This window comes from Pinus tabuliformis, chromosome 2_2, assembly GCF_031772625.1.
Source record: "Pinus tabuliformis cultivar Carrire ecotype Pingquan chromosome 2_2, CPIR1, whole genome shotgun sequence".
In the NCBI taxonomy this organism is placed as follows: domain Eukaryota; kingdom Viridiplantae; phylum Streptophyta; class Pinopsida; order Pinales; family Pinaceae; genus Pinus; species Pinus tabuliformis.
In genome coordinates, this window is record NC_142300.1 from 814176536 (window position 1) to 814187362 (window position 10827).

A 10827-nucleotide genomic window follows, 5' to 3' on the forward strand; every position below is an offset into this window, starting at 1 on the left:
TCCGATATTCCTTGGATGCTCCTGGTCACCTTCTACCTACTAGACAATAGTTGAACAAGATCATTAGGGAGGACATCTACATGCAGTTTGTCTAGGTCACCTAGGTCAATCCTCCGGGAGGGTTGCACCCAAAGATGGCCTTCTACGTTGAGCACTTCTTGGAGTTGAGAGACGGGCTCATTATTCGACCCCAGTATACGTTTCACCACTGGATGCATGCTCTTCGCATTCCTCTAAGCCAGTTCAGAGTAGGTTCTCATAGACTTCGAGTAGAGACGGACCACCAGATTTATAGGCCAGACAAAATCTGTCAGGTATGTCATTTACAGGAAGTAGAGACCGAGGTGCACTTCATTTTTGGATGCCCTATATACTAAGAGATCAGAGGAAGGTTCCATTGCTTGTTCAGAGACTCTCAGACCCTCACCGACTTTTTCAGGTATCTCGATCAGAGATGTTTGGCCCTATATATGCAAGAGGCTCTTAGGTTCTGAGCACATATTCTTCAGCCTCCCATTAGACCAGACCCCACACAGAGGGACACAACACTTTTCAGGGTACTACCTTCAGATAGGGGCACAAAGAGAATGATTGATACTGTTTCATATCCAGACTCTAGACGAATGAGGATTCGTGGGACCTCACCCCACCACACAAGACCCCAGAAGCTAAATCGTTTCAGATCCGTCCCTGGGAGACAGACTAGGTCCTCTAGACCTCAGCAGTGCACAAACTCCCCTAGACAACAAGTTAGTGGACAATCTGTACCTCCCACTAACCCTTCATCAGATCAACAAACTTTGTGGAATTTTTTCCAGTGCTCTTTAATCAGTGTCGGATGTTAGGAGAGATGGGTCTGATACTCTTCGTTAGGGCATTGTATCTTTTATGTTCCTGCATTGTACCTTTTATATTCATGCATTGTATTTTTTATAGGACACTGTTTGGTTCTCCCGCATTTTATGGACATCATTGTACTCAACAGTCCCTTTGACCTACTTTGTGGTCGTTAGTTGGACATAAATATAATTTTCTTATCTTATCTTATCTAGACCAGTGAGGATCCATGGGACCTCACCTCTCCACATGAGACCTGAGCAGCTAAACCGTCTCAAATTCGTCCTCGCCACACGAGACCTCAACAGCTAAACCGTCTCAAATCCGTCCCTAGGAGATGGACTAGGTCCTCCAGAGCTCAACAGTGCACAAACTCCCCCAAACAACGAGTGCACAAACTACCCCCGACAACGAGTTAGTGGACAGTCCGCACCTCCCTTTAACCCTTCATCAGGCCAACAAACTTTGTGGAATTTTTTTCAATGCTCTTCAATCAATGTTGGATGTTAGCAGAGATAGATGTGATCCTCTTCGTAAAATGTATCTTTTATATTCCTGCATTGTACCTTTTATATTCATTCATTGTATTTTTTTATAGGAGACTGTTTGGTTCTCCCTTATTTTATGGACATCATTGTGCTCAAGAGTCCTTTTGACCTACTTTATGATCATTAATTAGACATAAATATAATTATTTTATTTTATCTTGTAAGATCATCCCTCCCTAAAAAAAGATGTAGAGAAAATGTTCTACTACGTTTATGTGTGAGTGGGAAAAACACAATTTATTCACTTTCTTTTATCCTAATCTTCAAGGTTTATGAATCCACCGATATCTACCATCACTATGTTTATTGAGAATTTTTATTGATTATGTTTTTAAATGAAGAATATTAACAGTGGTAAAAGCAAATATTAAAAATCTAAAAATTTTGTGAAAAGCAGTTTAAAAATAAAACCCTCCTGAAAAAGTGAAATAATTTACTGGTGAATAGGGTTACCTGTCAAATTTAACCCTAAATTTAATTTAGGAATGAGTAGGGTTACCCGTCAAATTTCGATGGATATATATACCTGGTAAGCCATCCTGATTCCTTATTCCTTGAACGGCTGATTAGGGCCATCGAGGTCTTTGATATCCACCACCGGAATAGACATCCGAGGGCGTTTTCTTTTCCTTTGCGTGTTGAAGCTTACTGCCCGTCCTGCATTGAATACTTCCATGCTCCTGAATATATCGATTCCTCCGAAATCGAAGAACCGGGTTTGGAACCCCAGACCAGCGCATCATCCTATTCTTCCATGCTCCTGAATATATCGATTCCTCCGAAATCGAAGAACCGGGTTTGGAACCCCAGACCGGCGCATCATCCAGCCATACCCTGCCTGGGAGACGAGGGCCTGCACAATGAATAGCTGGCTAACTGTGAGCGGCCTACGACAGAGGACTAAGGTCGGTGGGGATCCGTCCCTTAAAAGAATGCCTTTGGCCTAAACATTCCATTTGCTGTTTATCATTTTTCATAAGCAAGCCAAGAGCAAGAGTCTGGTTCTACCATCATTCATTTTTGTGTGTTCAAGAGGAGAAATGGCAACCAAACGCTCTTGTTGCATTCGCTTCTCCTGCTCTTCTTCAGCTTCATCGGATGAATAGGGACGAGATCCCACTTCAGCAGGTAGTCGGAGCTGGCCTTCTGCAATTGATAATACAATAGGTACAATGTTTTGATAGTGCAACAGATTGAATGTTTTTGTTTATGTTTATGAATATTTTTTTTAAGAATAATGTAGTCATGTCACAGAAGGCCTTTCTGCTGCTACAATTTGAGGCCATCAGCGCATGGTTCTGCAAATTATAATACTGATGCTGATGGCGATTGTGATTGTGCAGAAACTCTTCCAGGAGCTCCCAAGCGCACTGAAGCTCCAATCCCTGGATCTTCTAATGTTGTTTCAATGAAATATGAGATAGAACATGTTGATGTCAATCTCAATGTTTCAGGAACCCATCAGTGCGATAAAGCTCCAGTCTCCGAATCTCTGAATCTTCTGCGGAAATCTGAGGGAAAAAACGTGAATGTCAATCTCAATGTACTAGGAGCCCCCCATTGCAATGAAGCTTCATCCTCGGGATCTTCTAATGTTTCAATGAAATATGAGGGAGACGACGTCGATGTCAATCTTAACGTTTCAGAAGCCCCCTGGTGTGATGAAGATCCGTCCTCTTCCTCTTCCAGAGGTGCAACTAAATCAGATGTCATTAACACCATATTACATAAAGATATTGAAGAAATCGACGGGAAAAAAGTGGATGTCAATCTCGATAACCTTATGGAGCACATATCTGAGCTTTTGAAACTGAGAGAGGAGGTACATCACAATCTTTCATATCCATCAGAATTATATTATAATTAGATTGTGAATTATATTACTCGATAGTATTATAATTACTGTGATATCGGATTTGAAATATATAATTCATTTCGTGTTTTTTCTTAGGAAATGCTTCGAAATAAAAAAGCATCGAATCCCAGCAATTTCCCTTGGCCTGATGTTCCATGCTTCAAGAAATTAAATGCCATATTGTCATGGGGAACCGACTTGAAGAACTTTAAGGAGTTACTGTCATCGGCATTAGATTTTGCTTCTAAATTGGTGTGTATAATTAGTCCTCATTCAGAGGTTCATCACTTGCTACTAAAACTGAAAGTCGAGTATAATTATATTAAAGCCCAAATTTCTTTTATTTTTTTGTGGTGTTCAGAAAGATGTTATATCTGGACCTGTTACCACATTCCTAAAGGATATAGAGCAGGTAAGCGTTGTTACAGCAGGACTTCTGGTGGTTGCATATAATTTGGAAAGATTTGACGATCTTTCCACCAACAAAGAAAAGTGTTAGGCTCTTATAAAAGAAATGAGTTATGTTGCATCTGTTGTTAAAAGATTCAAAGAAAGCCCCAGAGGAATGGAGGATGTAATCCAAGATGCAACAACATTGATAGTTGAAGGCGCTTATTCTACACTGGTGCTTCAGAAGGATAAATGGCCGAGTGAGGCCTTTGAGGAGATGCGCTACGCCTTTGCCTACGATGCTCTGCCCCCTCATTGTAAAGATCCATTTTTAGACCTCTGTTTCAAAGGATGGGCTTGGGACAGTGCGGAAGAAATTGTGGGAAAGGATAAACTGGAAATGTTAAAAAGAAGAGCACTTGTCACTATAACGACAAATGGCGTTTCAAGTGTACACGATGTCATCTTAATACTCGATCGCCAAATGTCATAGAAAGAGTCAAAAGGAAAGAAAGTGAGAAAGACATTCAACAGTGCAAGCAAACTTAAGGACTTCCTCCAAGAGGAGGTAACAAATCTATGAATGATATACATGTTTGTTTATACAGTGTTTGTTTTTATTTTAATTTAACTATACTCTATAATGGCATGCAGAATGCTCATCAGATAAAAGACATCTGGTTAAGTGATAATAAGGATGCATTGGAAATATTTGCAGAAACGCTCGACTTATTGCATAAATCATTGAGAGTTTTTCAACTTGGGAAATTGGCAAAGGTGGAGGGCAAGTGCAGTGAAACATTTAAGGAGTTGGTATTTTTTGAAGCGAAAGTTCCCTAGCTTTCGTTTCATGATGTGTCAAAGTTAAAAGCAATTGAGGTACCTTACTTATGAACCCAATGACTTCAAGCTATCTAATGCAAGTGATTCTATTTCCCGTTCACTTTCCTGAGAAAATTGATTCTACGTAAGTAAATGTTTTACTACTTTTAATGGTTTCATATGATTGTAACGTATCAAGGCACATAACTTGCAGATGCCTTCCAGTTTGAGACACATGGAATTTGATGGAAGTTCACATTTTCATGTAATTCAAATCTTTTCCAATGACATCGTGCAGACATGTGGCGGAATTCCCTTCATGTTAACATTAACAGCACCATTCATACGTCGCGCAAAAAATAAGGAGGAAGCTTATTCTACATTGGTGCTTCAGAAAGATAAATGGCTGAGTGAGGCCTTTGAGGAGATGCGCTATGCCTTTGCCTACGATGCTCTTCCCCTGATTGTAAGGATCCATTTTTAGACCTCTGTTCATTTTTCAAAGGATAGGCTTGGGATAGTGTGGAAGATACTGTGGGAAAAAATAAACTAGAAATGTTAAAAAGCACAGCACTCACTCGTTACTGGAACCACAAATGGCGTTTCAAGTGTACACGATGTCATCTTAACACTCGCTCGCCAAATGTCAAAGAAAGAGTCAAAAGGAAAGAAAGTGAGAAAGACATTCACCAATGCAAACAAACTTAAGTAGTTCCTCCAAGAGGAGGTAACAAATATATGAACGATATACATGTTTGTTTATACAGTGTTTGTTTTTATTTTAATTTAACTATACTCTATAATGGCATGCAGAATGATAAAAGGCATCTGGTTAAGTGATAATAAGGATGCATTGGAAATATTTGCAAAAACGCTCGACTTAATGCATAATTCATTGAGAGTTCTTCAACTTGGGAAATTGCCAAAGGTGGAGGGCAAGTGCAGTGAAACATTTAAGGAGTTGGTATTTTTTTGAAGCGAAATTTCCCAGCTTCAGTTTCATGATGTGTCAAAGTTAAAGCAATTGAGGTACCTCAATTATGAACCCAATGCCTTCAAGCTATCTAAGGCAAGTGATTCTATTTCCCTTTCATTTTTCCTGAGAGAATTGATTCTACGTAAGTAAATATCTTCCTACTTTTAATGGTTTCATATGATTGTAACGTATCAAGCACATAACTTGCAGATTGCCTTCTAGTTTGGGACACACGGAATTTGATGGAAGTTCACATTTTCATGTAATTTAAATCTTTCCCAATGACATCATACAGACATGTGGCGGAATTCCCCTCATGTTAACATTAACAACACCATTCATAGGTCGCACAAAAAATAAGAAGGAAGCTTATTCTACACTGGTGCTTCAGAAAGATAAATCGCTGAGCGAGGCCTTTGAGGAGATGCGCTACGCCTTTGCCTACGATGCTCTTTCCCTGATTGTAAAGATCCATTTTTAAACCTCTGTTCATTTTTCAAATGATAGGCTTGGGATAGTGTGGAAGATATTGTGGGAAAAGATAAATTGGAAATGTTAGAGAGCAGAGCACTTGTCACTAGAACCACAAATGGTGTTTCAAGTGTACACGATGTCATCTTAACACTCGCTCGCCAAATGTCAAAGAAAGTGAGAAAGACACCAATGCAAACAAATTTCAGGAGTTCCTCCAAGAGGAGGTAACAAATCTATGAACGATATACATGTTTGTTTATACTGTGTTTGTTTTTGTTTTAATTTAACTATACTCTATAATGGCATGCAGAATGCTCATCAGATAATAGGCATCTGGTTAAGTGATAATAAGGATGCATTGGAAATATCTGCAGAAACGCTCAACTTGATGCATAAATCATTGAGAGTTCTTCAACTTGGGAAATTGGCCAAGGTGGAGGGCAAGTGCAGTGAAACATTTAAGGAGTTCGTATTTTTTGAAGCGAAAGTTCCCCAGCTTCCGTTGTATGATGTGTCAAAGTTAAAGCAATTGAGGTACCTCAGTTATGAACCCAATGACTTCAAGCTATCTAAGGCAAGTGATTCTATTTCCCATTCACTTTTCCTAAGAAAATTGATTCTACGTAAGTAAATGTTTTACTACTTTTAATTGTTTCATATGATTGTAACGTATCAAGCACATAACTTGCAGATGACTTCCAGTTTGAGACACATGGAATTTGGTTCACATTTTCATGTATTTCAAATCTTTTCCAATGACATCATACACACGTGGCGGAATTCCCCTCATGTTAACATTAACAGCACCATTTATAGGTCGCGCAAAAAATGAGCAGGAAGCTTATTCTACACTGGTGCTTCAGAAAAGATAAATGGCCGAGTGAGGCCTTTGAGGAGATGCGCTACGCCTTTGCCGACAATGCTCTCCCCCTGATTGCAAAGATCCATTTTTAGACCTCTGTTCATTTTTCAAAGGATGGGCTTGGGACAGTGTGGAAGATATTGTGGAAAAAGATAAACTGGAAATGTTAGAAAGCAGAGCACTTGTCACTAGAACAACAAATGGCGTTTCATGTGTACACGATGTCATCTTAACACTCGCTTGCCAAATTTCAAAGAAAAAGTCAAAAGGAAAGAAAGTGAGAAAAACATTCACCAGTGCAAGCAAACTTAAGGAGTTCCTCCATGTGAAGGTAACAAATCTATGAACGATATACATGTTTGTTTATATAGTGTTTGTTTTTATTTTAATTTAACTATACTCTATAATGACATGGAGAATGCTCATCGGATAAAAGCCCTCTAGTTAAGTGATAATAAGGATGCATTGGAAATATCTGCAGAAACGCTCGACTTAATGCATAAATCATTGCGAGTTCTTGAACTTGGGAAATTTCCAAAGGTGGAGGGCAAGTGCACTGAAACATTTAAGGAGTTGGTATTTTTTGAAGCGAAAGTTCCCCAGCTTCCGTTTCATGGTGTGTCAAAGTTAAAGCAATTGAGGTACCTCAGTTATGAATCCAATGACTTCAAGCTATCTAAGGCAAGTGATTCTATTTCCTATTCATTTTTCAATGTTTTACTACTTTTAATGGTTTCATATGATTGTAACGTATCAAGCACATAACTTGCAGATACCTTCCAGTTTGAGACACATGGAATTTAATGGAAGTTCACATTTTCATGTATTTCAAATCTTTTTCAAGGATCTTCAACAACTTGGACATTTGAGAATACTAAGATTGGTCAACTTTTCAAAATTGAAAAATCTCCCTGAATTGGGTGACCTAGTAAATGGTTTGCAGGAACTATCTTTTTCAAATTGCAAATCTAACCGAAATCTCTGAACGGAAAATTACTTGTGGAGTTGACAAATTGAAAGAAAAACTATTCTTTTAGAAATGAGGCCTCCCAACTCCTCCTATGACATTCGCCTTCCATTTTTGAAGGCAATGTACCTTGACGAGAAAGAGAAACTTGATCTTGAAATTATATCCATTCCTCTTGTGAAACCAAGCGAAGAATGTGATGTATTTGATGTATATGAGCAGTTTTCAAGAGAAGTTCCTTGGTTTGCTCTCTAAAATTCATGGATGGTAATAACAAGAGTAGTTGAGTTCTTTTTTGAGAACCAGTGTGGATGGGGAGAAAGTGATGTATCTGAATAATGGTATCCAACTATAAATTGGATTGTAGAACCAAACGGGAGAATCAGCTTTTATAGACATTCAATATCCCTTCTAGATAAGGGATAGTCGTTTAGGGTTCTTTTTAACCATCTACAAAGTGCATCATATCAAGTGAGATGAGGAGTAAAAGCTTTTCCTACCATGTCTGAAAAAATTGAAGAATCCAGAAAAGAAGAATGGGAACAACTAAGGAAGATGTCGACTTCAGAGTTTCTTTCCAACCACTTAGAAAGTGTGTCAATTCAGGTATTAATTTTACTTGTTTTTCCATTATAATATATTTTTAACAATGATAATAATAATATAAATATAAAATAAAGGGAAAATAATAATGGATAGATGACAGGTAATTGATTTTCAAATATAATTTTTATTTTGCTCGTTCTTTCCAAGAAGGTGAAAAAACTATTGTTTCAAGGAAAATTGCTATGCTGGTATAGCGGGAATGATAAGGAGGTTATATGTTCCATACGGAATGCAATGGAGCAGTTCAGGGACCGCATTCACATTATTCAGATTGGCCGTACTATTATGAGCAGGTTTTACTTCACTAATTTTTTTTACAAAGATTATTATTATCAATTGGAAATTACATTCTGTTCAACCTAAGCCTGAAGACTACAGGTACGGATCCTTTGCCTTCATGGACGAGGGGTGCGAAATGGTTGCAGTTTTCAGAGGAGAGATTTTCCGGTCGATTTTCCGACCAATTAGGAAAGATAGAGTACAGCGATGCATAAAGGTAATGATGAAGGATTTAGGAGGAGAAAAAGCAATACGTGATCAGGACCCAGGGGGTCTCTGCCAGCCTTATAAAGAACACGCAAACAACATCCGCTGCAGCAGTTGAGCAAGAAAATATGGATGTCTATTTTGATAGCTGGACACGATACATATCTGAGCTTTGGGGAGTGGAACTTTATCAGCTTTTCAAATTCAACAAGGTAGATTGGTTTTTATTTGGTATCCTTCCTTGGATTTCTGAATCATATTATCTTCTATTAACAAAACGACTTTTCATTTCTCATTTCCTAATAGGAGGGTAAAAAGTGGTCCCAGCCAAAGGTCAGTTGGCCCACTTCCAGAAGTTTCCGTAGGCTAAATAATTTCCTGTCAGACGGAGCTATGGACGATTGGGTTGTCGGTATTAAACCTCTCAATTGATTAATTTTTTGTCCTAACATGAAATTCATTGCTGGATCATGTCCAACTTCTATGTGAAATATTTAATATAAATTCATCTATTATGGTTTTCAGAAAGATGTCATCTCTGGTCATCCTGAAGAAAAAGATAAGCGGACAAGTGTCATTCACAGTTTGCTGAAGAGTATAAAAGAGGCAAACTGGGCTGTTGCAGGTCTTCTTGCGGTGGCGGATGTTCTGGAGAGATTTCAAACTGTTTCTGCCAACCGAATTGAGTGCCTGTTTGTTTTAGACAAGCTGTTTAGATTGGCCAAATATACTCGGCAGTTAAATCAGAAGCCTGGGTTGTGGAGAAAGATGAAGTGTGTAGCAACAGCAATTATAGTTGCATCCTCCATCAAGTGCTGTACTCAAATTGATCAATCCAAATTTGCCTTGTGAGTAGTGGATACTTTAATGTTAACAATAACAATAGTGGTGTTTAGAAACCAATTATATTTTTCAGAAAAAAAAAACGCTGCTTCTATTATAAAATAAAAACAGTACAAGTGGTTCATAGCTTCATCCATCCAGTCAAATAATGTGCTGGATAAGAAAGTTCCAGAGTAATATCAATAAATAAACCAGACTATCTAACCAAAAAACTAAGATGTTATCTGAAATTAGCACAAAGCTTCATCCATCCAGTCAAACAATGTGCTGGATAAGAAAGTTCCAGAATAATATCAATAAATAAACCAAACTATCTAACAAAAAACTAATAAACCAAACTATCTAACCAAAAAACTAAGATATTGTCCGAAATTAGCACAAAGTCAAGCATAATCTGAGTACTATGGAAACAGAATTGCAGCTTATTTTAAATACTAAAAGATAGAAACCATCAGAAAAATGTAGCAATATAGAGGGGAGACGAGACGTTCAGGGCAGGCAGAGCCAACCCTCCTCCAGGATCCTGTTTCCAACCAAATACCTATATTGTATTTTACCAGAATCGCAGCTCAGGCCGGCCTTGGAGAGGCTATCAGCCGTTGTCTTACCTTCCCTATATACATACTTATATACGTGATGGTGTGTGTGAAAAGCAACCTGTGAGTCCCCATGATACCGTCTATCAATACCTTTGAGTCGTCACCATAGATATTCAGAGAGTTCATGTTTTTTTGTGTAGCTATAACCAGAGCAACCCATAAAACCATAGCCTTTTTTATGTGTTTACAAACAAATTACATGCCATCGGTGGTGTGCCAAATGATTCCCTTTAGATAAAAGGTTGTGAGTTATGACTGTGTAGAACCGGGCCTTCTTTACAATCAAATAAATCTTTAGAACAAAGAAGCCGGTTCGTTGATTTGTGTTGAAGGTAGAGCCCGGCGTAAATAAATTTCGAAAACTCTGATTACAAACAGGACTAGTTTTTACTATTGGTAGGTTTGATGTTAAAGATATTCACAATGTTAAAGATAGTTTATGAGACAGATTGTTTTTTCACAATGTTAAAGATAGTTTATGAGACAGATTGTTTTTTCACAATGTTAAAGATAGTTTATGAGACAGATTGTTTTTTCATCTACTTGAGATATTTTGTTTTTT

The 10827-nt window shown here is 38.1% G+C and overlaps 1 protein-coding gene across 10 annotated transcripts; it reads left to right on the forward strand.

Moving 5' to 3' along the window:
- The first annotated feature begins 1926 nt into the window (after positions 1-1926).
- LOC149195446 (uncharacterized) lies at positions 1927-9685 on the forward strand. Of its 10 annotated transcripts, none has more exons than XM_089405279.1 (16): positions 1927-2552; positions 2729-3207; positions 3337-3492; positions 3602-4198; positions 4285-5179; positions 5266-5521; positions 5639-5891; positions 5936-6126; positions 6213-6476; positions 6594-7095; positions 7246-7445; positions 7537-8337; positions 8488-8630; positions 8716-9035; positions 9130-9235; positions 9349-9685. In XM_089405279.1, the coding sequence occupies exons 2-4, from the start codon at positions 2794-2796 to the stop codon at positions 3737-3739; spliced, it is 708 nt and encodes a 235-aa protein (XP_089261405.1). In that variant the 5' UTR covers positions 1927-2552; positions 2729-2793; the 3' UTR covers positions 3740-4198; positions 4285-5179; positions 5266-5521; positions 5639-5891; positions 5936-6126; positions 6213-6476; positions 6594-7095; positions 7246-7445; positions 7537-8337; positions 8488-8630; positions 8716-9035; positions 9130-9235; positions 9349-9685. The 10 variants fall into 10 exon arrangements, with proteins under 10 accessions (XP_089261405.1, XP_089261402.1, XP_089261403.1 ...); XM_089405276.1 differs by having other exon boundaries at positions 4285-4597; positions 4751-5179; positions 5639-6126; XM_089405277.1 differs by having other exon boundaries at positions 4285-4509; positions 4667-5179; positions 5639-6126.
- The last annotated feature ends 1142 nt before the right edge of the window (positions 9686-10827 follow it).

Bases quoted from the DNA above. Each gene is read 5' to 3' on its own strand.
- LOC149195446 (XM_089405280.1), top strand. From the start codon at position 2,794: ATGAAATATGAGATAGAACATGTTGATGTCAATCTCAATGTTTCAGGA. The intron at 3,208-3,336 runs GTACATCACAAT...GTTTTTTCTTAG, and splicing joins TTTTGAAACTGAGAGAGGAG to GAAATGCTTCGAAATAAAAA. The intron at 3,493-3,601 runs GTGTGTATAATT...TGTGGTGTTCAG, and splicing joins TAGATTTTGCTTCTAAATTG to AAAGATGTTATATCTGGACC.